The following is a 27,238-nucleotide window of genomic DNA, read 5'->3' as shown; positions in this document are numbered from 1 at the left end:
CCCTGGTCAATAAAGAACCAATAATCCCTTCATAGTTGTTTCTGTTTCTGCTTGACAAATATCTACAACACACAAAAAGATGCGTTAATTAATATTTTCCCTTCATCTGAAATGAGGACCGTGTTGACTGAACCATGTACAACTGCGCGTAGTAAGCACACGAGTCAGTGGTCGAGTCTCTCTACGCGGCCCTCATCGCCAGCCCCACGTCTTTATAATCAAATGCGGTGATACAGACGTTCCTCTCTCATCACGTTATTAACTGGGGAGTGTAAAGAAGGAGCTTGCGGCTGTTCTTTCATTTCTCCCCCTTGCGGTGAGCAGATCAGCGCAGACCCGCTCACGTCTCCGACTCTCTCTTTGAGCTCGCGTCAGAATACAAAAAGCTTCATTGAAAACAGCTAAAGTGCATATTGTACTGAGCAGCTATATAGGATAACACACAGCAGTGGGTGTTGCTTGAGGGCAAACGCAGCAGGGTTAAAAACTCTGCATGGGCCACGTAACCGACCCTAATCCTCCGCTCGGTCTCTGATGGTCTACGTATTATAATATCTAGCTCCTCAGTGGTGGTGCTTCAAAGCCCTGCTGGCCTTCTCTGAGCCAGAGCGGGGGGGCCGCGGGCCTCTGTGGGGGGGGGGGGGGTGGAACTGCCCTGCGGTGTCGCGCTGTAAATGTTCCCATACCCCGGCTTTTCAGAGTGAGATCTGACAGTGAGAGCTTTTGGCTTTCAGATCAATATACCCTATTTCAAATAACGTGCCGGTGACACAGTTCACACATTCGTTGGGAGATATTAAATATATAATAATATATAATATAATATATATAATGTAAACATGAGCTCATGCGGAGCGCACGGACAAATTCCATTTCACTGCGGTTGACCCTGGTGTCACAAGATAAACACCCCCCCCCCCCCCCTAAAAAAAACCTCTGTATGGAACAGGCTTTGGTTCCTCCCTCCATCACCAGAGTCTCACAATGCCACATGTTTCAGCTTTGAAGTCTTTTCAAATCTAACCGGTCTATGAAACCCGACAGGGTTCACGTTCTAAAGCGGAGAATAAAAAATCATAAGCACCGACGACATTAATATGTCAGAGAGGCTCGGTGTGAGTGGGCCACCGCAGACCGCGGGGCTGGAGTCTCACCATAAACACTCCCCAGTTAATCCCACTAACGGTCTGGGCCAGAACCGGGCCTGGAGAGGCGTCCAGAACTGGGATGCACGGCAGTAATGCAATAAACTATTATGGGCTGCAGGCAAATCAGAAATGTCTGCAGCTCAATTTCAATAAAATTCTTTCAATATATATATATATGTAAAACTGCGATTAATTTGCTAATGATAGGCCATAGCATATGTTTTTCAATATTTGAAGTAACACATTGATTGATCTGAGAGCAAGCTACACCCAGCCCTGACTTAAAATAGCTACAATAACAGAGCCAGCCGAGGCCACAACATACTGGTGTCCATTTCTCCTCTTTGCAGACAGGAGCCAAACTGCCTCCATGTGCGACTAGATTCAAAGCAGAGTGTGCATGTTGTGTGAATCCAACCCTAATTTATACTGTAATAGGACATATTGTGTCTTTATTTACCGCAAAACGTCAAGACTTTCCTCGCCTTGTGCTGCTGGGAGGTCGAGCTAGGTTTGAGGGTTATCAAACGTTCAGAATGTGAATGTTGTGCTCGCTCAGTAACAGATGTTTATGGTACGACGATGTCTCGTAAAAACTCCCGGCTGAGACGCAGAGCGTGGCAACAGAGCTGTGTGTAATGGGTCCTCACATGACAAGAGTACAACAAGAGAGTGTTTTAATGCCGCCTGGCTGACATTAAAGGCCCAATCCATGATCTCAGTATAGCCCACATCTGGCTTTGTTCGTGTTAGTGATAAATTATTTAGTATTTTCAGTCTGAAATGTCTTGAGCAGGTGCCGGCTAACGCAGGGGTTTCACTGGTGATGCTGTGCAATGAAAGTACAACAGACTCTATTTTGAATTGGGATGAACTAAGAACAAACATTTTAATAATAATAAAAAAAACTTGTGAATAAACCCAACGTTTAAATGTAAACAAATACATCGCAGATTGTGGCTTGAAATCCAGTCAGTTGCGATTGTGGGCTGATCCCTCTGATGCAGGTTAACAGAGTTCTTCCACATGTTTACTATTTACATTGTGAACATTATAGAACATTATAGTGTTGCTTTTGTTCTTTGTGTGAGCGCAACCACCAGGACAAATACAGATGAGACTGATGAGACTGATGAGACTGATGAGAGTAATGAGACTGATGAGACTGATGAGAGTAATGAGACTGATGAGAGTAATGAGACTGATGAGACTGATGAGACTGATGAGACTGATGAGAGTAATGAGACTGATGAGAGTAATGAGAGTAATGAGACTGATGAGACTGATGAGAGTAATGAGACTGATGAGACTGATGAGACTGATGAGACTGATGAGAGTAATGAGACTGATGAGACTGATGAGACTGATGAGACTGATGAGAGTAATGAGACTGATGAGACTGATGAGAGTGATGAGAGTAATGAGACTGATGAGAGTAATGAGACTGATGAGACTGATGAGACTGATGAGAGTAATGAGACTGATGAGAGTAATGAGACTGATGAGAGTAATGAGACTAATGAGACTGATGAGACTGATGAGACTGATGAGACTGATGAGAGTAATGAGACTGATGAGACTGATGAGACTGATGAGACTGATGAGAGTAATGAGAGTAATGAGACTGATGAGAGTAATGAGAGTAATGAGAGTAATGAGAGTAATGAGAGTAACGAGAGTAATGAGACAGATGAGACTGATGAGACTGATGAGAGTGATGAGAGTAATGAGAGTAATGAGAGTAACGAGAGTAATGAGACAGATGAGACTGATGAGACTGATGAGAGTGATGAGACTGATGAGAGTAATGAGAGTAATGAGAGTAATGAGAGTAATGAGAGTAACGAGAGTAATGAGACAGATGAGACTGATGAGACTGATGAGAGTGATGAGACTGATGAGAGTAATGAGAGTAATGAGAGTAATGAGATTAATGAGATTAATGAGACTGATGAGAGTAATGAGACTGATGAGAGTAATGAGAGTAATGAGAGTAATGAGACTGATGAGAGTGATGAGACTGATGAGAGTAATGAGAGTGATGAGACTGATGAGACTGATGAGACAGATGAGACTGATGATAGTAATGAGACTGATGATAGTAATGAGATTAATGAGATTAATGAGACTGATGAGACTGATGAGACTGATGAGAGTGATGAGACTGATGAGAGTAATGAGAGTAATGAGACTGATGAGAGTAATGAGAGTAATGAGACTGATGAGAGTAATGAGACTGATGAGAGTAATGAGACTGATGAGACTGATGAGACTGATGAGAGTAATGAGATTAATGAGATTAATGAGACTGATGAGAGTAATGAGAGTAATGAGACTGATGAGAGTAATGAGAGTAATGAGAGTAATGAGACTGATGAGACTGATGAGACTGATGAGAGTAATGAGATTAATGAGACTGATGAGACTGATGATAGTAATGAGACTGATGATAGTAATGAGACTGATGATAGTAATGAGATTAATGAGATTAATGAGATTAATGAGACTGATGAGACTAATGAGACTGATGAGAGTAATGAGAGTAATGAGACTGATGAGAGTAATGAGAGTAATGAGATTAATGAGACTGATGAGACTGATGAGACTGATGAGAGTGATGAGAGTGATGAGACTGATGAGAGTAATGAGAGTAATGAGACTGATGAGAGTAATGAGACTGATGAGACTGATGAGACTGATGAGACTGATGAGAGTAATGAGATTAATGAGACTGATGAGACTGATGAGAGTGATGAGAGTGATGAGAGTGATGAGACTGATGAGAGTGATGAGAGTAATGAGACTGATGAGACTGATGAGAGTGATGAGACTGATGAGAGTGGATACAGTAAAGACAGTCTTCTACTCCTGCTATGTCTGTGTGTAACTAAATCTCACTAAGGTCTGTAACCTACAGTCTGTGACCAGCGGCTCTCTCTGAATCGACACGGCTGTGTGGTTTTAACCCACTCTCACTCTGTTGCGTAATAAATAAAGAATAGAACTGATCTGGAGCCTGTAGCTCTGTTGGAATGACAGACCCGACCTCTGACCTCACAGTGATGAGATGACCATGTGGACAGAATGGATGGATATGTCATATCACAGAAAAAGAGTGTGTGTGCGTGCCTGCGTGGGTGTGTGTGTGCGTGACTGCATGGGTGTGTGTGTGTGTGCGTGTGTGTGTGTGTGCCTGCGTGTGTGTGTGTGTGTGTGTGTATGTGTCTGTGTGTGTGTGTATGTGTGGTTCTGGTTACACTGCACACAGACCTGCTGGTGACCCTGCTGATCAAAGGGCAGCATCTAGAGCTAACCCTTTCACTGCCACACTACCAAATGGTTAACCCTTTCACTGCGGTTAACCGTCTGCAGTGTGATAGTGAAAGGTTAACCGTCTGCAGTGTGATAGTAAAGGGTTAACCTTCTGTAGTGTGGTAGTGAAAAGTTAACCTTCTGTAGTGTGATAGTAAAGGGTTAACTTTCTGTAGTGTGGTAGTGAAAGGTTAAGCTTCTGTAGTGTGATAGTAAAGGGTTAACCTTCTGTAGTGTGGTAGTGAAAGGTTAACCTTCTGTAGTGTGGTAGTGAAAGGTTAACCTTCTGTAGTGTGGTAGTGAAAGGTTAACCGTCTGTAGTGTGATAGTGAAAGGTTAACCTTCTGCAGTGTGGTAGTGAAAGGTTAACCTTCTGTAGTGTGATAGTAAAGGGTTAACCTTCTGCAGTGTGGTAGTGAAAGGTTAACCTTCTGTAGTGTGGTAGTGAAAGGTTAACCGTCTGTAGTGTGATAGTAAAGGGTTAACCTTCTGTAGTGTGATAGTAAAGGGTTAACCTTCTGTAGTGTGATAGTAAAGGGTTAACCTTCTGTAGTGTGGCAGTGAAAGGGTTAACCTTCTGTAGTGTGGTAGTGAAAGGGTTAACCTTCTGTAGTGTGGCAGTGAAAGGTTAACCTTCTGCAGTGTGGTAGTGAAAGGTTAACCTTCTGTAGTGTGGTAGTGAAAGGTTAACCTTCTGTAGTGTGATAGTAAAGGGTTAACCTTCTGTAGTGTGGCAGTGAAAGGTTAACCTTCTGCAGTGTGGTAGTGAAAGGTTAACCTTCTGTAGTGTGGTAGTGAAAGGTTAACCTTCTGTAGTGTGATAGTAAAGGGTTAACCTTCTGTAGTGTGATAGTAAAGGGTTAACCTTCTGCAGTGTGGTAGTGAAAGGTTAACCTTCTGTAGTGTGGTAGTGAAAGGTTAACCGTCTGTAGTGTGATAGTAAAGGGTTAACCTTCTGTAGTGTGATAGTAAAGGGTTAACCTTCTGTAGTGTGATAGTAAAGGGTTAACCTTCTGTAGTGTGGCAGTGAAAGGGTTAACCTTCTGTAGTGTGGTAGTGAAAGGGTTAACCTTCTGTAGTGTGGCAGTGAAAGGTTAACCTTCTGCAGTGTGGTAGTGAAAGGTTAACCTTCTGTAGTGTGGTAGTGAAAGGTTAACCTTCTGTAGTGTGATAGTAAAGGGTTAACCTTCTGTAGTGTGGCAGTGAAAGGTTAACCTTCTGCAGTGTGGTAGTGAAAGGTTAACCTTCTGTAGTGTGGTAGTGAAAGGTTAACCTTCTGTAGTGTGATAGTAAAGGGTTAACCTTCTGTAGTGTGATAGTAAAGGGTTAACCTTCTGTAGTGTGGTAGTGAAAGGGTTAACCTTCTGTAGTGTGGTGGTGAAAGGGCTAAAGGCACCCGGTGGAGTCGTTGGTAACGTGACCCACGCGTCTCTGTGACTAAAGCTTGCGCTTCACTTTCGCCCGCTACACTCTTTCTGTCTGAGAAAGCAAATAGAAAAGCCTGGCCGTTTGATAGAAAGCAAAACAATGGTGGGATTGTATGAACCAGACCAGCAGTTGAGTTAAACACGTGTGGGATCATCTCATGGATATATATACAGTATATATATATATATTTATATATTTACCGCCGCCGGGTCAGTGGCGAGGAGTGGGCCGTGCTCCAACGTTAGCAATGAAGTGCGACTATCACTTACCCCCGCTACAAGCATTACATCAATAGCAGTTAATGATCTACTTTGTCCTTTTATTACCGACAATTATGGGACTTTGGTTCAGATGTTCCACATGATGTCAGCAGTGCGTTTCTGGTGGAGCGGTAAGCGATGCTACAGACGTGGGAGAGGGGAGCAGAACATCATCTGGTTTTTTTTGTGAAGATTGCGCCTATTTTGCAGAACGGTTAGGCATATAGTGACCTGTCCGGTTAGACATAGTGACCTGTCCACTGTCGGTCCCAGAGCCTTCTCTATTGCTGCACCCACCCTCTGGAACTCCCGTCCTCCAAAAATCTGCAGCGCTACATCCCTGGACTCTTTCAAATCCCAACTCAAATCTCACCTCTTCACCAAATGTATAAATGACTCCCTCTTTTCTTTTCTTTTTTTACTTTGTTGTTACTTTGTTCCTCTGATCTCCTTCCCCTTAGCTGCCCCCCCACTGTTAAGCACCTTGGGTCTCCTGTAAGGTGCTATATAAATCCAATATTATATATTATTATATATATTATATTATTATTATATTCATAATCCTATCGTGTATGTTAATTCTGTATGTACACTCGACGTGACTGTAAATGGGGGAAACCTCAGTTGCCTTTCGAGTTTAAATAAAGGTTTGAAATGAGGGGCGGCTAAGTGCCGCAGTGGGAAAGGCGCTCGCCACTAATGCAGGAGATGCTGGGTTTGAGCCCAGCTCTTGGCATTGCTACCAGCTTGGCTGGTCGTTCATACTAATACAATTGGCAGTGTTAGGGGGTGGGAAGCTGGTGGGTGGACGTTGTGGACAGCGACTCCTACAGGTCGGTTGGTGTGCCTGCGCAGCAGAATCAGGAAGCAACGAGGGCGGCGTGTCCCTCCCACGCAGACCCCCGCCGCTGAGAGATCGCGCTGTGCAGGTGAAAAGATGCGACAGCTGCCTCCTCGTGTACCGGAGGGGACGCGTGATGCAAGGCTTGGTCCACATTGCAGCCGACCTGTGGGAGGCATGGCCTAACAGTATTCGAGACAGGGGAGGGTAGAATTTGACAGTACGAAATTGGGATGGGAGAAACATTTAAAATGGGAGAAAAAGTGGATAAAAAAAAATAAAGGTTTGAAATGGAAATAAAATGTAACATCTTTAAATAAACTTTAATATAATATAATATTTATTTTTTAAATGTAGGATTCACTCAAAGTCGAACGTTGCAACCCTTTCTAGCGTGAGGTGGAGAACTCCCAACTATGATGCTAACGCCCTGAAGGAAACCATATGACTGTCCTCCACAACCATGATGCTAACGCCCTGAAGGAACTCCTTCATCCTGCTATGGATGATGTCAGCGCCGCTGCCAAGAGCCAGACGGGGACATAACTGTTATGGTATTATAAGTATATCTGGACAGAACTGCTGGTTCCTGCTTCCATACAGCGCTGCGCCTGGCTGTGTGTGTCTGGTTGGACATTTACAGCTCAACTGGGTGTCATATAGTTGTATTCCACAAACAGAATCACAGTGAGCCAGCTGGCATCGTGGAGCATATTAACGTAATTTCTAGTAGTCTAAAAGTGAAACACCGGAGCATTTCGATTGTGTGCGGTTTTCTGACGGCATGTAAAACCAAGTGTATGGAAGCGGCTCGTCCTATAAGAGGCGGGTAGCATTTAACGATCTGCAACTACTTATATATAAACAGTAAACACAGTTCATATACACATACATATCAACACAACATTCTGAGGTAGAGTGGTCGTCTGGTAATCGGAAGGTTCCCGGTTCGATTCCCAGCTCCTGCCGGCAGCATGTCGAAGTGTCCTTGAGCAAGACACTTTTAACCCCTAACTGCTCCCAATGAGCAGGTTGGCACCTTGCACGGTCGCCTCCGCCGTCGGTGTGTGAATGTGTGAGTGAATGGGTAAAAATGTCAGGAACAAATTGTAACACGCTTTGGATAAAAGCTGTTATATAAATGCAGCCATTTACCATTTAATATCATGGAATTTCCATAACTGCGGTCATAAATAAATGTGTATACGTTTTGTACATAAAACTATGAAACGTTTGTAACCTTTGCTAAATAATATACTGAATTATGTTTCTTTTTTGTATTTTTTTGTGTGTAAATTATGTAATGTAAAAAGGGTTGGCAATTATAAGCCTTGGCTTCAGCCTACACCTTTTCGGTCATTTTATTTGATTTGATTAGATTTCTTTAGTTCTACTACTATGCTTTGAAGAGAAAAAAAAAGACAGAAATAAAATCCATCACCAGCCTTACCCTGCCTCATTAAATAATGATTAATTAATTCCAAGGAGGCCTGTAGAGTTGACATGAAGGAATCACACAGGATTCCCCCCAAATAAAGCCCCTAAGAACACGGAGCACAACAGTCTGTCAAGTTAAGACTGCTCTTCAGCGCTCCTAAATCCTGCTCTTAGTCAGGGCCGAATCCAAGCTTAGGGACGGTTGGGGAATCCCAAAATCGGCCCTAAGATGTCTTAAATGGCCCTAAGAGCAAATGTTTTGTCTTAAAGCCCAACCTCCAGGTTAAACCCTACTGATCAATTATGGGTAGTTTACATCATTGGTATATAATTTCATTATTTATTTTTTTCCATTTGACACCGGAAATGCCACTCTGAAAGAGTTAAAAAAGGTCCACGCACGAATAACATGCACGCGCGAATCAAAAAAGCTTATCAAACGCCGACGTCACTACAGGTGCATATTAATGAGCCGAATCTAAAAGCTAGCACGGCCGTGACGTCACTTCAGGAAATGCCTTGCCCGTCCGGGTCATAGTACTAGTTCAATGGTGGCCCACTCGGTGCATCACAGTTAGCCTATATAGCTCCGCCGTCCCTGCTGCCTACAGTTGGGACCACTACACTGACGTTAGCCTATGGTTCTCTCCTCTTTGTGTGCCCCCGTCCTCGCGGGTGTCCTGCGGAGGAGCTTGTGGACGCGACAACAGCGGCGGCCGTTGTTAGCTCATAGCTATCGTGTTTGTACCACTAGCCTTTACGGGCTCGAGCACCCTACAGGCTGCCACCATTGTCGCCGTTGTCGCATACATGGCCCCCCGGCAGGGTACCCGTGGGGACGGGGTGTACAGAGAGGAGAGAACCATTTTGGGTCGGCCGTTCATGCCGGCCAGCGAGCCGGATGTCGGGATATTTTGTTAGCACAATAGCTACCAAGCTAAGCTATGTTAGCTACTAACGTTATAAACACAATATGTGTACAACGACACAATGATTTACATTATTACAAATATGGTAACGTGGTTGTGGCTTTAGAGATGGGTGGCTATAATCACGGAGCAATAGTGTTAGGTGAAACAGATACATTTTCATTCGGCTAGTAGTAGCAAGCATATATCAGTGCCTGCCACTAGCTGTGTGTGACTCTCAGCGCCCCCTGGTGAGCCCCCTGGTGCCCTGCACCTGTTGTGACGATCATTTCGATTACACACGCACGTTATGAACCATTGATTAAAATATGCATGTGCGTGGTGATTGTGTTGGGCAGACAAAATGTTTGATAAAAACACTAAAACTGGGTCAATTTCAATACTTTTTTTTCCATTCTTCATGAAAGTCACTGTTGGCCTAGTCCACATTGTTTATTGAACAAAAATACAACGTGAAGGTTGACCTTTAAGTCTGTTGGAGAATGAGACCCACTGTGAATAGGCTGTTATTACATCCTAACGTTACTACATCACCTCCATCACCAGCCTTACCCTGCCTCCCGGGGGACCGTCTCTTCCAGGCGTGCCCGTGCCTCCAGGAACTCCCTGGACAAGACAAACAGGTCACAGGTCAGTACACAGAAAGCAAGCAACACAAAACTGTTAAGAAGATAACCTGAGGAAGTGCTCTTGTGAAACGTGTTTTCTCTTTTTTTATTGCATACACTCTGTAATGGATATTGAATACAAATATTCATCCTTGAAGTCAGTCCATCCGTAGAAGCAGAGGTTACCCGGGGTCAGCTGACTGAGTGTGGGACTCTTATTGTGATAGAAGCGGAGGTTACACCAGGGTCAGCTGACTGAGTGTGGGACTCTTATTGTGATAGAAGCGGAGGTTACACCAGGGTCAGCTGACTGAGTGTGGGACTCTTATTGTGATAGAAGCGGAGGTTACACCAGGGTCAGCTGACTGAGTGTGGGACTCTTATTGTGATAGAAGCGGAGGTTACACCAGGGTCAGCTGACTGAGTGTGGGACTCTTATTGTGATAGAAGCGGAGGTTACACCAGGGTCAGCTGACTGAGTGTGGGACTCTTATTGTGATAGAAGCGGAGGTTACCCAGGGTCAGCTGAGCGTGACAGGAAGGAGAGAGGAGATGAGGAGATGTTTGGAGCAGCTACCAGACGTGTCTTATTTAAGAGAGAGAATACAAGTCGAGTTCATACTCAAGGAATTAATGTCACAATAGCAACCGTTAAAGTGATTGATCTTTTCTCTGCTTGTGTATTATGAATGGTCATAAAGCAGCATCGTGACAATATATCTCCATAGTAACCGCTCCTTTCTGGTTCTGGTGTCATATTAAATGTGGAACGGCGTGAAATATGGATCGGCCGTTGAAATATGGATGGTTGCCAAGGAGATGATGGGAAATCAATCAAATGTATTTACTGTATATTCAAGCTAACGTTCTCAATATTAGCCATGTTACCGTGCCAGCTACACATGGCAACCTATCCCGTCTGTATTTCTGTTTGAAGGGCTAATCCATCAACATTAACCATAGGATGTGTTTTGATCTGGTTTTGTGTGATTTCTTCATATCGTTTTTTTATTCTTGAAATAGTTTTATATAACCTGGAAGAAATCCATGTTTCACACTGTTCCATATCTAATGCGGTGAAGCATCTGAAGAAGATGAAGACACTCACGGGTCTCAGAGATCGTTAAGCTCGTTAAGAAGGATTCATGTAAAAAAGAAACAGTGATGATCGGTTGTTAGGGTTACAACCTCCTTTTAAATCTCCCTTTATTACACACACACACACACTACACACACGCCCACACACTACACACACACACACACACACACACTGTAGATGCATTTGTCACTGGAACAGAGGTGTCACATTATGACAAGGTTACATTGTATTTAATAGAAAGAGAGAGAGAGAGAGAGAGAGAGAGAGAGAGAGAGAGAGAGAGAGAGAGAGAGAGAGAGAGAGAGAGAGAGAGAGAGAGAGAGAGAGAGAGAGAGAGGGATGGAAAGAGCAAGAGAGATAGGGGAGGAGAGGGAGAGGGAGGGAGAGAGAGGGAGAGGGAGGGAGATAAAGGGAGATGGAGAGGGAGAGATGGAGCAAGTGATAAACAAACCAGTATAATGGATGTTACAGAGCTGTGATCTAGACCCTATATGTTGCAATCAGACCCTGGAAGCTATTATATTCCCCTGCCAACACCCACACACACATTACACACACTACACACACACACACACACACACACACACACACACACACACACACACACACACACACACACACACACACACACACACACACACACACACACACACACACACACACACACTACACACCCTACACACACACACTACACACACTACACACTATACACACACACACACGCCCACGCCCACACACCCCCCCCACACACACACGCGCACACACACACACACACACACACACACACACACACACACACACACACACACACACACACACACACACACACACACACACACACACACACACACACACACACACACACACACACACACACACACACACACACTCCCCCTCTCTGACAAAACACATTATTACTTGGTAACTTAGTGTAGGGGTGGGGGGGGGGCACTGGCAGCAAGACAAGATGCTATTAATAGGAGGATGCAGGCTGGCTGCTGTATCAGGAAGTATAGAGGACTACATGGCTGCTGTATCAGGAAGTATAGAGGACTACATGGCTGCTGTATCAGGAAGTATAGAGGACTACATGGCTGCTGTATCAGGAAGTATAGAGGACTACATGGCTGCTGTATCAGGAAGTATAGAGGACTACATGGCTGCTGTATCAGGAAGTATAGAGGACTACATCGCTGCTGTATCAGGAAGTATAGAGGACTACATGGCTGCTGTATCAGGAAGTATAGAGGACTACATGGCTGCTGTATCAGGAAGTATAGAGGACTACATGGCTGCTGTATCAGGAAGTATATAGGACTACATGGCTGCTGCATCAGGAAGTATAGAGGACTACATGGCTGCTGTATCAGGAAGTATTGAGGACTACATGGCTGCTGTATCAGGAAGTATAGAGGACTACATGGCTGCTGTATCAGGAAGTATAGAGGACTACATGGCTGGATGTATAGAGGAAGTACTGGCTAGGCGGGATAGAGGACTGCATGGCACTTTCTACACTATTAAAGGGATTTGCTGATCCAAAAACTAAAATTGCACTGTGATATCTCGGAGAGTTTGCTTAATTATCTGATCTGAGATCTGTCTTTCTGTCCGCATGCTAATCGTGCAAACTACAGTGGAATAGTGGAATATTGTGCCATACTGTAATAGTGGAATAGTGTCATAGTAATAGTAGTGTGTGCAATAGTATGCTATGACACCTGCATTTCCCCAAAGGGATTAATAAAGGAACACCTTGTCCTCGTATCTCTTAATAGTGTTTAAGTAATAGTGTCCCAGTGTACTAGTCTAATAGTGTACTAGTGTAATAGTGTCATAGGGTAATAATGTAATAGTGTACTAGGAATAATGCAGGGAGATCTGCTCTCATTGGTCTATGTTTGCCCCACCCCCTACACCTAAGCACTGCCCAACGTGTAGGCTACGAGAAAAGAAATGTGTGACTGCTGCCTGGTAGAGATTTGTGCTCTACTGAGAGAATCTTTCTAGTTTTATTTTTTATTTTTTATTATGTTTTTGGTAGATTTTTATTGTTTTTGCTACCGGGCAGTCCGGTAGAGAGAGAGAGAGAGGAAGAACGGGAGACAGAGCAGGGGGAAGACATTCGGCAAAGGACGGCGGGTCCGGGAATCGAACACAGGTCGGCCGCTTCGCGACGCAGCGCGTTACATGGTTCGCCACTTGGGCGTCCTTGTGCCCTGGAAATGAGACAGCAGCCTTTTATGGATTCCACAGGCGCTGGTGGAACCCACCCGGAGGAGCTTGTATGGGAAATGTAACTGTGTTTCATGTACCACTGGTGGGAGGATGTTCTCTTGTTCAGGCTAACGCAGCCTGTGATTTAGCTCGCTAAAGAAGAATTGAATGATTGATTGATTGAAAACTTTAATTAACAGATTGCAGAATGGGTACAGTACAGTACAACTCAATACACACAATTGTTAAGGGGATGCAGACCAGAGAAAGTATTTTGTCTTGTTTACATCAGGGTCCCCCATTTTCAATTCACATGGTTTCATTGAGAAGTTCCACATTGTGGAGACAGCGTCTTAAAAAGAGAAGGTATTCCCACATGGCAGGTATTACAGCAATCCTCCCTAAGTGCAAGGAAACTATAAAAGAAGGACGGGTCATTGCGTCACTGTGTAGCGCGTGGAAGCACATTGGTGCCAAGAGGAATCAGCTGCCAGGATCCATCAGGGCCTGGCTCAGACTCACTCTGTCTTCCACTCGGGCCTGTTCTGCTGCTCCTATCTTTTTACTTTTAACCCTGTATCTTCTCTTTAGCTGTGAAGCACCTTGAGATATCATTTGATTTTAAAGTGTGCTATATAAATTAAATGCATTATTATTATTATTATTACCCTTTATCTGCCAGGGATTATTCTGATCTTATACCCCTCTCTGCCACCACTGTAAGTCTATGGAGATGTTGCATAGACTTTTTTGCAGGGCTATAACTTTTTAAAATTGTATTGCTAAATTGACATTACTATGGCCCATTCAACGTCAAGTATCTATCGTTTAGGATGTAGCAACGTTCTACTTTTTCATTCACACATTCATACTAAAATACGGTCTAAAGTATAAATATGTTTTTATCGTTTTCTGCAGCATTCTGCAGAACGCGAGTTATAGCTATAAATACATATATTACATCATCAAATGTAGTTTGATACCGATTGACGTCAGATTAAAATTTTCAATTGTACAAGGTCCTAAACGTCCTGCCTCATCATCTGCTGGTGACCGGAGGGGGGGGGGTTTATAAGTCCGTGGCCGACGTTAAATCATTTATGTAGTATGGGCGATACATAGATCACAGCAGTTTATATGGATCATAATATTCAAACACGCTGAAACTTACCGCATCTTCCTCTGACCGTTGGGTGGTCAGCGTGGAGCAGAAAGTTCGCGATTATGGGATGTTGATATATGCGATCCATTTCCATGTTGTATAATAGTATATACGTCCAAATCATGTTGTTTATCGAGTTATTGGCAACGGATCGCTGTCCAGTGTGTCGAGCTGGAGTCCCACTAACGATAGCGAGTGCCCGGACCGAATATGGATGAGCACCACTTCCGGCGCGTCACTTCCTGTTTGGGCGATCCGCCGATCGGCCACCAGATGGCGCTCTTGAACCGTTGGAGAGTTGAGAGGAGATCAACAGGAGATCTCAAGTCTCCGTGGGTGAAATATGATTGCCATCACAGATTTTTGAAATATTGATCTCAAAGACGCCTTACGGCGTCATTGGCAGATTACGCATGGCGGAGAATGACGTGGTAACACGTTCTTGGCGAAAAAAGTTGAAGTGTGAAAACCGTCAGTTCTGCCGACATTCAGTTGAATGGGATCTGCCATCTTGTTTACGTCATTTAAACAGGTTATTACCTCGGATGTCAGAATCATCTGCAATGTGTTGCATTGATAACTACTAGCTAACGTTTGTAGCTAGTTTGTATATTGTGTTGTATATGAAATCTTAGTATATTTCCTCAGATAACTTTCTTCTGACGTGATGACCCTTCCTTCTTTTATAGTTTCCTTGCTACAGAACGCTGGTGTTCTGACGTGATGACCCTTCCTTCTTTTATAGTTTCCTTGGTATAGAACGCTGGTGTTCTGACGTGATGACTTTTCCTTCTTTTATAGTTTCCTTGCCTATGGTGTGCCACAGCACCAAGTGGAAGCCCATAATTCACTATTACCTTTCTGCGTCACTGATCTGATTGGAGGTTCTGAGCCCTGTAATGGAGATGCTGGTAATAATTTCTCACATCTCAATGATTCCATTAGTCTCCTATGTGTGTGTGTGTGTGTGTGTGTGTGTGTCATCATCATCATCATCACCTCCCTTCCATCCACCCTTTCCATCACTTCTCCTCTCATCATTTCCTATACGCTCCTCTCTTCTCCATTTCATGTCATCTCCTCCTCTCCCCTCTGGTCCTCTCCATCTCTCCTCCTTTCCATCTATTCTCCTCCCCCTTCCTCCTCTCCATCTCTCCTCTTCTATTCACTGTATATGCCCTGCCCACTTCTGCTGTTGTCTCTAAACTTAATGAAGAACATTGTGTTTGTGTGGACTACACTGTTTAGCCAGCTCTCCTCATTCTCCTCGTAACACATAAATAGAACGAGGGCTTTCCTGTTTTTCATTAAGAATTCACAGACTTCAAATGCTAACATCCCTTTCTAGATACAGCGCAGAGAGACACAATCAACAAGCTGTTACCTAGAAAAACAACACAATCTCTCCACTCCTCTCTTCTCCTCTCCTCTCCTCTCCTCTCCTCTGCTCTCCTTTCCTCTCTCCTCTCCTTTCCTCTCTCTCCTCTCCTCTCCTTTCCTCTCCTCTCCTCTTCAATCCTCTCCTCTCCTCCCCTCTCACCTCCTCTTCTCTCCTCTCCTATTATATTCTCCTCTCCACTCCTCTCTTCTCCTCTCCTCCCATCTGCTCTCCTTTCCTCTCTCCTCTCCTTTCCTCTCTCTCCTCTCCTCTCGTCCCCTCTCCTCTTCTCTCCTTTTCTCTTCTCTTCTCTTCTCTTCTCTTCTCTTCTCTTCTCTTCTCTTCTCTTCTCTTCTCTTCTCTTCTCTTCTCTTCTCTTCTCTTCTCTTCTCTTCTCTCCTCTCCTCTTCAATTATCTCCTCTCCTCCCCTCTCATCTCCTCTTCTCTCCTCTCCTATTCTCTTCTCCTCTCCTCTCTTCTCTTATCTTCTCCTCTCCTCTCCTCTCCTGTCCTCTCTTCTTCTCTACTTTCTCCTTCTCTCATCTCGTCTCTTTTCTTCTCCTTTCCTCTCCTCTCCTCTCCTCTCTTCTCTTCTCCTCTCCTCTCTTCTCCTCTATTAACATCCATCCCTCCATCTCAGTCAGGTTGTCTAATAATTACTAAACATTATATTCTCATTATTTTGCGTGTGTGGGGGTCATTACTTATCTGTAATTATGGTTCTATAATACATTCATATTCTTCACACAAACTGACAAGTCAGTGTATTAAACCACACACACAAACACACAAATGCTACATATAAACAGACACACACACACACGCACACACACACACAAATCAATGCATCATAATTATGATTGTGTAATACATTCATATTATTCGGAGACAAACAATTCAATACTACACACATACACACACACACACAGGTCAACGTTTTATAATTATGACTGAATACATTAATATTCTTCAGAGAGACAGTAAATTCAATGTATTCCACCACACACACACACAGATCAGCATATTATAATTATGATTGTGTAATGCATTCACATTCTTCGGAGAGACAGACAATTCAATACAGACTACACACACACACACATAAACACACACACACACACACACACACACACACACACACACACACACACACACACATAAACACACACACACACACACACACACACACACACAAACACACACACACACACACACACACACACACACACACACACAGGTCTACGTTTTATAATTATGACTGAATACATTCATATTCTTCGGGGAGATAGTCAATTCCACCACACGCACGCACGCACGCATGCACGCACACACGCACGCACGCACGCACACACACACACACACACACACACACACACACACACACACAGACACACACACTCAAACACACACACTCAAACACACACACACAGGTCTACGTTTTATAATTATGACTGAATACATTCATATTCTTCGGGGAGATAGTCAATTCGACCACACACACACACACACACACACACACACACACACACACACACACACACACACACACACACACACACACACACACACACACACACACACACACACACACACACACACACACACACACACACACACACACACACACACACACACACACACACACACACACACACACACACACACACACACACACACACGTTAACGTTGACTAGGAAAAGGAATCAGGACCTAATGATGGACTATATATTTGTATATACACTAAAAACTTTTAGTATTTATTAGTATTTAATTGGTGTACATACTTGGCCACATCGTGCACAATTGTACAGCCCTGGCCTATTTTATTTTATAATTCTATTCTATTCCATTGTACTTATATTTAAATTTAGTTTATATTCCATTTTATTTTATTCTACCTGATTCTGACTCTGATTCTGATCCTGGTGATGGTGGTGTTTTTGTTTCAGCAGGGCAGGACACTCGGCAGTCGCCCTCCTCCTCCTCATCACACGCTGTGACAGAGGGAGGAAGGAGTGTCGGCGCTGAACAGATCATTTAAAAGTTATTCAGCACATCCTGACCCAGGGGTCGGTCGAATGGATGCTCGGTCCTCATCAGCCAGGCTGGTTAAATTTGAGATTCACTTTCAGACCCTCCTCTTTCTAGAGACGCAAAGCACCTCTATGACCTCCATGTGACGACACGGCGACCTCCAGTGATTCAGTCAGTCAGGGATTCACCCACAGCCACTCTGCTATAGCGGCTCCCAGCAGGTGCTCTACGTGGGAGACCACCTAGCTTAGCATCTGTGACATTGTGTGACCTTGTTTTTTCTTCCATGTTTATTTATTCATGTATTTATTTATTTTTCTTAAACCCACGATAGCGTGTTTTGAACATCCTCTGACCTGCTCTGGAGGTAATCTTTCTTTTTAACCATTTCACTACCACACTACAGAAGGTTAACCCTTTCACTAACCGGTTAACCGTCTGTAGTGTGGTAGTGAAAGGGTTAACCTTCTGTATTGCCAAGTGAACGGGTTAACCCTTTGGTAGTGTGGTAGTGAAAGGGTTAAGATGGGAGGAATTTTCTTCTACTGATGCATCGTGGTGATCGGGGGTGGAGAGTGAGTGACAGGTGGTTAGGCGTGTCTCAAACACACGACCGGCACATGGTCTATGCAGGGATGGTGAATGTAGATGAGCCGTTACAAGCGGTATCAGATGGTCATAGTTCCGGTCTTGTACTGTAGGTTGGTGTGTGAGCTCTTGCATGGGAGCTATTGTGGATGACTCAGCGATGCGATGCATTTTCCCCCCACACCCTAGTTGGGGGGAAAACATGGAAAAATGGCTGAACATAAACCTCTTGGTCTCATTACACATTACAGGAAATGAAAGCAGGCTCAAATTGTCTGGCTTCATGAAAAGTCTCTGGTGTTCGCCCTCTGGCTGACTTTAGTTGTTCGTCACTTTTTCTGTTGTAAAGAAAGTCATAACTCACCATAATTCCTGGTGGACCAATACTTCCAGTTTCTCCCTTCTCCCCGGTCGTACCCTGCAGTGCAGAAAGACACGTTCATCACAATGAAGACAGACACGTCACATGCCTCAGCTGATGAGCGTGCCCGGCCTGTGCCCAAGCGCCTCATGATGATCCTGATCGTCGCCGATGCAGATCTCTATCTCTCTACCACCTGTTACACGTGTCTATCATTATGTATCAATCATGCATCAATTAATGATCAATTATCTACCAATTACTTACCAATTATGTATACATTATTTATCAATCATGTATACATTATTTATCAATTATTTATCAATTATTTTACCTATCAATTATTTGACCAATCAATCGTTAGTTGCCCCCCACAACACCTATAGCACGTCTGACTATCCTTGTTGGGGGGGAATGGTCAACACCCGCACGCACACACACACACATCCACCCACCCACCCATGCACGCACGCACGCACGCACGCACGCACACACACACACACACACACACACACACACACACACACACACACACTTACCGGGGGCCCCTGCATGGACAAGCCACTAGGCCCCTGTGGGCCAGGGGGCCCTTGGGGTCCAGGAGGTCCCCCCTCCCCCACCAGGCCCTGGAGACCCTGAGGAAGACACAGAGTAACGTAACATTAGATACATTTTACATTTAGTCATTTAACTGAATGCCAAAGCAACTTACAAGTTCTGTACGACAAGTCAGCAGGAAGGGCACAACTCTTTCATCTGAGTAACAATGTTCATCAAACAGTGTTGAAACCTGTGTTGAGTGCACTGCATAGTAGTAGAGACATGTTAGTATATTAGGTAGTCATATATATAATTATTTCAGGTATTGACTTGATAAGAAGTGTGTTTTTAGTTGATGGTGTGAAGGATTGGTGGTGTTTTGGCTGTCCTAGCTGTGGTGGGAAGTTCGTTCCACCATTGTGGGGCGAGGACCGAGAATAGGCGGCTTCTCCTTGATGACCCCCCCCCCCCGGAGCTTGGATAGGAGTGTGTTGTAGAAATATGCATAATTAACACTATTATATTAATATTAATGAATTGATTACCATATCCCTCCCTAGGCCACGATCAGGTCATATTAAAGGTCACTTGAAGGCATGCCTGTCTTTAAGTGTCAACAAGTAATAGTATGCAATGTCATTGTTGTTGACAAAATTGAATTCTGAAGCCTGTCAATAACGAGTGTCAATAACAAGTATCATGTGATTTGTGAATAATGTGTCATGTCATCGTGTTGACGACATGTTGAATTCTGTGTCAAACTGATAAAAGATTTGACCATGGATAGGCTTTTGGGATAAGGGGCAGAGCATCCAAGCTGATTGGATTAAGGGTAATTTACATCATGAATCAGATGTCCAATAACCCACAGGATAAATGACACAAGGGTCATTGATTGGTTAAGATCAGATTTGTATGATAAGAATAACCCTCCTCTTTTATTTATTATATAGGCTGATGTTACCGTGTGCTTTTTAGTCTCTCCTCCAGAAGTTGATGGAACGCTGGGGGTAGTCAGCTAGTAACAGATAAACTCAGCTTAGAGCTGAGTTATATCTGATGATGGACGTAGCTGCATTGGGCAGAGGTAATGATGCAATATCTCTGATTAGCAGAGACCCAGAGACTCAGTTACCATAAGAATTGTCGGTATCTTTAATAAACTTTCTTCAAATACACCTTAAGGTAAGACTCTGTTTTTATATTATTGCTGTGACTCGTAATTATTCTCACCGTATGGGTTTAACTGTGATTTACATAATTGTGTAAAATGGATTTGCATAATTGTCACGACAAGTGGGTCTGAGGCGGCCAGAGGATACAGAGCGTAGGGGTCTTGAGGGTGTGTGTTAGAAGATGTAGAGCGTAGGGGTCTTGAGGGTGTGTAGTTAGAAGATGTAGAGCGTAGGGGTCTTGAGGGTGTGTAGTTAGAAGATGTAGAGCGTAGGGGTCTTGAGGGTGTGTAGTTAGAAGAGGTAGAGCGTAGGGGTCTTGAGGGTGTGTAGTTAGAAGATGTAGAGCGTAGGGGTCTTGAGGGTGTGTAGTTAGAAGATGCAGAGCGTAGGGGTCTTGAGGGTGTGATGTTAGAAGATGTAGAGCGTAGGGGTCTTGAGGGTGTGTAGTTAGAAGATGTAGAGCGTAGGGGTCTTGAGGGTCTGTAGTTAGAAGATGTAGAGCAGAGTGGTCTTGAGGGTGTGTAGTTAGAAGATGTAGAGCGGAGGGGTCTTGAGGGTGTGTAGTTAGAAGATGTAGAGCGTAGGGGTCTTGAGGGTGTGTAGTTAGAAGATGTAGAGCGTAGGGGTCTTGAGGGTGTGTAGTTAGAAGATGTAGAGCGGAGGGGTCTTGAGGATGTGTAGTTAGAAGATGTAGAGCGTAGAGGTCTTGAGGGTGTGTAGTTAGAAGATGTAGAGCATAGGGGTCTTGAGGGTGTGTAGTTAGAAGATGTAGAGCGGAGGGGTCATGAGGGTGTGTAGTTAGAAGATACAGAGCGTAGGGGTCTTGAGGATGTGTAGTTAGAAGATGTAGAGCGTAGGGGTCTTGAGGGTGTGTAGTTAGAAGATGTAGAGCGTAGGGGTCTTGAGGGTGTGTAGTTAGAAGGTGTAGAGCGTAGGGGTCTTGAGGGTGTGTAGTTAGAAGATGTAGAGCGTAGGGGTCTTGAGGGTGTGTAGTTAGAAGATGTAGAGCGTAGGGGTCTTGAGGGTGTGTAGTTAGAGACCATTGACCGGAAGTAGGCAGGAGCCGTTCCCTTCGCTGCGCGATAATAATAATAATAATAATAATAATAATAATAATAACTTATTTTTATATAGCGCCTTTCAAAAATGCCAATCACTAGTAACACGGTTTACATTTTGCACGAGAGATAAGACCGTATCTCCATGCTGTGTGCTTAGCGCTGTGTCAGCGTGGGCGAAACCTCTGGCAGAGCCAGTTATCATTGCATACTAGGGAGAATGATTTGAGTTGATTTGAATCTGAGTTGTTTGTATTTTTCAAACCAATCACAATCCTCTAGGGTGGGGCTAAGCCCAAAATGCTCCTTGCAAGCAAAATAGTGTTGGCGGAGTATTGTTTCTTTGTCAAGGTTTTCCATCATGAGAGTGTAGCTTGCTAGCTTGAAGACTGGTTGTTGTTGTTGTTGTTGATTCTATGGACGATGATTTTGAAAATGGTAAAAAAAAAAAAGCAAAAGGGGAGGCTCCCGGTCGGCCAATTGGAGGCTTATATTGAAATAGTCGGCCAATGGGAAGGTTATATTGAAATAGTCGGCCAATGGGAGGGTTATAGTGCATTTAGTGCAATAGTGCATTTGGATTTTGAAATCGATGGATCATTACGAAGAACAACCACAATGGCATGATAATTATCCATTTTAAATGCTTGGGTAAAATTCTCTGTGTACAAGAGGGTTTGGCTGGAGCATAGAAACAGTGTCTCTACAGGGTTCTCAAACTTTTTCATACCGTGACCCCATTTTATTTAGGATTTATTTTGGGGACCCCACACTTAATGTATCGCGTAATTTCAACGTGGAATTAAGGAATATCAAAATAAAAGCACACGTTGTTGAACTTGATCATGCATATTTATTAGAAAATTGTATTACAGCACTATGTTATCAATACACATTTATAAAACGAGGCATATTTAGCAAAAATATGTTGCCAGAACATAAACATTTGGAATTTTACTTTCCAATGCGCCCGTAGTTTGAGAACCACTGCTCTATAATGTGCAGTAGCTGTGTTGTACTGACCGTGGTCCCAGTCTCTCCTCTGTCGCCTCTCGCTCCTCTGATGCCTGGACCTCCCTGGAACACAGACCACAACACCATCACATTTACATTTAGTCATTTAGCTGACACTTTTATCCAAAACTACTTGCAAGTTCTGTACGACAAGTCAGCAGGAAGGGAACAACTCTTACAGCTGAGTAACAATGTTCATCAAACAGTGCTGAAACTTGGGTGCTGCAGTTTTTTGTTTTGTTTGATCCACTTTTTCTCCCCATTTTTCCATTTCTCTCCCATCCCAATTTCGTATTATCCATTTCTTCCCTCCCCTGTCTTGAACGTTGATAGACTATGCCTGCCACTGGTCGGTTGTAGTGAGGACAGAAGCCTTGCATCACGTGTCCCCTCCGGTACACGAGGAGGCAGCCTGTCGCATCTTTTCACCGCAGCAGCTCGAACTCTCAGTGGCGAGGAGTAACGCGTGGGAGGCTCACGCTGCCCCCGCAACTTCCTGCTTCCGCCACACCGGCGTCACCAAACCGACCTGTAGGAGTCGCTGTCCACAACGTCCAATCCCCACCCACCGGCTTTCCCACCCTCTAACACTTGCCAATTGTGTTAGTATGACGGCCGGCCAAGCCGGTAGCAACGCCGAGAGCTGGGCTCGAACCCAGCGTATCCTGCGTTAGTGGCGAGCGCCTTGCCCACTGCGCCAATCAGCCGCCCGGGTGCTGCAGTGTTGAGTGCAGAGTAGTAGAGACATATTAACATAGTAGTAGAGACAGTATAGTAGGTAGTAATATAGACAAGGAAGATTAATTAGTGGTAGAGTACATGGTTTACAAGAAGGTTTATCACATCCCCATAGAACTCTCTCTCTCTATTATATAGTGGTGGTCACTATATAAATATTCACCAGTATGAATACATCACTGCCAGTGCACATGGTATGAATTAGAACTACCACACGCTGCCCTACTGTCGGTCTGGGGAGGGTGTAGACTACCACATGCTGCCCTACTGTCAGTCTGGGGAGGGTGTAGACTACCACATGCTACCATACTGTTGGTCTAGAGAGGGTGTAGACTACCACATGCTGCCCTACTGTCGGTCTGGGGAGGGTGTAGACTACCACATGCTGCCCTACTGTCGGTCTGGGGAGGGTGTAGACTACCACATGCTGCCCTACTGTTGGTCTGGGGAGGGTGTAGACTACCACATGCTGCCCTACTGTCGGTCTGGGGAGGGTGTAGACTACCACATGCTGCCCTACTGTCGGTCTGGGGAGGGTGTAGACTACCACATGCTGCCCTACTGTCGGTCTGGGGAGGGTGTAGACTACCACATGCTGCCCTACTGTTGGTCTGGGGAGGGTGTAGACTACCACATGCTGCCCTACTGTCGGTCTGGGGAGGGTGTAGACTACCACATGCTGCCCTACTGTCGGTCTGGGGAGGGTGTAGACTACCACATGCTGCCCTAATGTCGGTCTGGGGAGGGTGTAGACTACCACATGCTGCCCTACTGTCGGTCTGGGGAGGGTGTAGACTACCACATGCTACCCTACTGTCGGTCTGGGGAGGGTGTAGACTACCACATGCTACCCTACTGTTGGTCTGGGGAGGGTGTAGACTACCACATGCTGCCCTACTGTCGGTCTGGGGAGGGTGTAGACTACCCTACACTACCCACTACACTACCCAGTCACTCCAGTGCTTAGACCTCTACACTACCCAGCCACTCCAGTGATTAGACCTCTACACTACCCAGCCACGCCAGTGTTTAGACCTCTACACTACCCAGCCACCCAAGTGTTTAGACCTCTACACTACCCAGCCACACCAGTGTTTAGACCTCTACACTACCCAGCCACTCCAGTGTTTAGACCTCTACACTACCCAGCCACACCAGTGTTTAGACATCTACACTACCCAGCCACCCAAGTGCTTAGACCTCTACACTACCCAGCCACACCAGTGTTTAGACATCTACACTACCCAGCCACACCAGTGTTTAGACATCTACACTACCCAGCCACTCCAGTGCTTAGACATCTACACTACCCAGCCACTCCACTGCTTAGACCTCGCGAAAGTAGAACACTTTCTAAGAATTGTTGATAAATGAGGGCCCAGGTAAATAGACCTCTCTGAGACGTGTGGAACACCAGGTAAATAGACCTCTCTGAGATGTGTGGAACACCAGGTAAATAGACCTCTCTGAGACGTGTGGAACACCAGGTAAATAGACCTCTCTGAGATGTGTGGAACACCAGGTAAATAGACCTCTCTGAGATGTGTGGAACACCAGGTAAATAGACCTCTCTGAGACGTGTGGAACACCAGGTAAATAGACCTCTCTGAGACGTGTGGAACACCAGGTAAATAGACCGTGTGGAACACCAGGTAAATAGACCTCTCTGAGACGTGTGGAACACCAGGTAAATAGACCGTGTGGAACACCAGGTAAATAGACCTCTCTGAGACGTGTGGAACACCAGGTAAATAGACCTCTCTGAGATGTGTGGAACACCAGGTAAATAGACCTCTCTGAGACGTGTGGAACACCAGGTAAATAGACTGTGTAGAACACCAGGTAAATAGACCGTGTGGAACACCAGGTAAATAGACCATGTGGAACACCAGGTAAATAGACCGTGTGGAACACCAGGTAAATAGACCGTGTGGAACACCAGGTAAATAGACCGTGTGGAACACCAGGTAAATAGACCACTCTGAGACGTGTGGAACACCAGGTAAATAGACCGTGTGGAACACCAGGTAAATAGACCTCTCTGAGACGTGTGGAACACCAGGTAAATAGACCGTGTGGAACACCAGGTAAATAGACCTCTCTGAGACGTGTGGAACACCAGGTAAATAGACCGGGTGGAACACCAGGTAAATAGACCTCTCTGAGACGTGTGGAACACCAGGTAAATAGACCGTGTGGAACACCAGGTAAATACACCGTGTGGAACACCAGGTAAATAGACATCTCTGAGACGTGTGGAACACCAGGTAAATAGACCTCTCTGAGACGTGTGGAACACCAGGTAAATAGACAGTGTGGAACACCAGGTAAATAGACCTCTCTGAGACGTGTGGAACACCAGGTAAATAGACCTCTCTGAGACGTGTGGAACACCAGGTAAATAGACCTCTCTGAGACGTGTGGAACACCAGGTAAATAGACCTCTCTGAGACGTGTGGAACACCAGGTAAATAGACCTCTCTGAGACGTGTGGAACACCAGGTAAATAGACCTCTCTGAGACGTGTGGAACACCAGGTAAATAGACCTCTCTGAGACGTGTGGAACACCAGGTGAATAGACCTCTCTGAGACGTGTGGAACACCAGGTAAATAGACCGTGTGGAACACCAGGTAAATAGACCGTGTGGAACACCAGGTAAATAGACCGTGTGGAACACCAGGTAAATAGACCACTCTGAGACGTGTGGAACACCAGGTGAATAGACCGTGTGGAACACCAGGTAAATAGACCTCTCTGAGACGTGTGGAACACCAGGTAAATAGACTGTGTGGAACACCAGGTAAATAGACCTCTCTGAGACGTGTGGAACACCAGGTAAATAGACTGTGTGGAACACCAGGTAAATAGACCGTGTGGAACACCAGGTAAATACACCGTGTGGAACACCAGGTAAATAGACATCTCTGAGACGTGTGGAACACCAGGTAAATAGACCTCTCTGAGACGTGTGGAACACCAGGTAAATAGACAGTGTGGAACACCAGGTAAATAGACCTCTCTGAGACGTGTGGAACACCAGGTAAATAGACCTCTCTGAGACGTGTGGAACACCAGGTAAATAGACCTCTCTGAGACGTGTGGAACACCAGGTAAATAGACCTCTCTGAGACGTGTGGAACACCAGGTAAATAGACCTCTCTGAGACGTGTGGAACACCAGGTAAATAGACAGTGTGGAACACCAGGTAAATAGACCTCTCTGAGACGTGTGGAACACCAGGTGAATAGACCTCTCTGAGACGTGTGGAACACCAGGTAAATAGACCGTGTGGAACACCAGGTAAATAGACCGTGTGGAACACCAGGTAAATAGACCGTGTGGAACACCAGGTAAATAGACCACTCTGAGACGTGTGGAACACCAGGTGAATAGACCGTGTGGAACACCAGGTAAATAGACCTCTCTGAGACGTGTGGAACACCAGGTAAATAGACTGTGTGGAACACCAGGTAAATAGACCTCTCTGAGACGTGTGGAACACCAGGTAAATAGACTGTGTGGAACACCAGGTAAATAGGCCGTGTCGAACACCAGGTAAATAGAGCTCTCGGAGGTGTATGGAAAAACCACATGAGGATCTGATAACAGCTCTCTGGCCAAACAAACACTGAGGAGAGGGAGGGGGGGAGGGAGGGAGGGAGGGAGGGAGGGAGGGAGGGAGGGAGGGAGGGAGGGAGGGAGGGGTGGAGGGAGGGGGGAGGGAGGGAGGGGTGGAGGGGGGGAGGGATGGGTGGAGGGGGGGAGGGAGGGAGTCATCATCACATCTAATACATGGTTCTCATTTATATATAATTACTTTCTCAAACACACCACTGTTGGTACAACCACCCCTCTGGCCTCACTGAACCCAGGAGCCCATTACAAAGAGAGAGAGAGAGAGAGAGGGG

General features: G+C 45.0%; 1 protein-coding gene across 1 annotated transcript in view; it reads right to left on the bottom strand.

Moving 5' to 3' along the window:
• col14a1a (collagen, type XIV, alpha 1a) overlaps positions 1 to 27,238 on the bottom strand; it is a 119,993-nt gene that overhangs the window by 42,149 nt on the left and 50,606 nt on the right. The window contains 4 exon segments of the mRNA XM_084336541.1: positions 9,908 to 9,961; positions 18,807 to 18,860; positions 19,343 to 19,438; positions 22,600 to 22,653. Coding sequence (XP_084192667.1) covers positions 9,908 to 9,961; positions 18,807 to 18,860; positions 19,343 to 19,438; positions 22,600 to 22,653 — 258 coding nt within the window.

This window comes from Notolepis coatsorum (assembly GCF_963971535.1).
Source record: "Notolepis coatsorum genome assembly, chromosome: 19".
NCBI lineage: Eukaryota > Metazoa > Chordata > Actinopteri > Aulopiformes > Paralepididae > Notolepis > Notolepis coatsorum.
The sequence above is the reverse complement of the archived record's forward strand: the minus strand, read 5'-3'. Positions and strand labels throughout refer to the sequence as shown.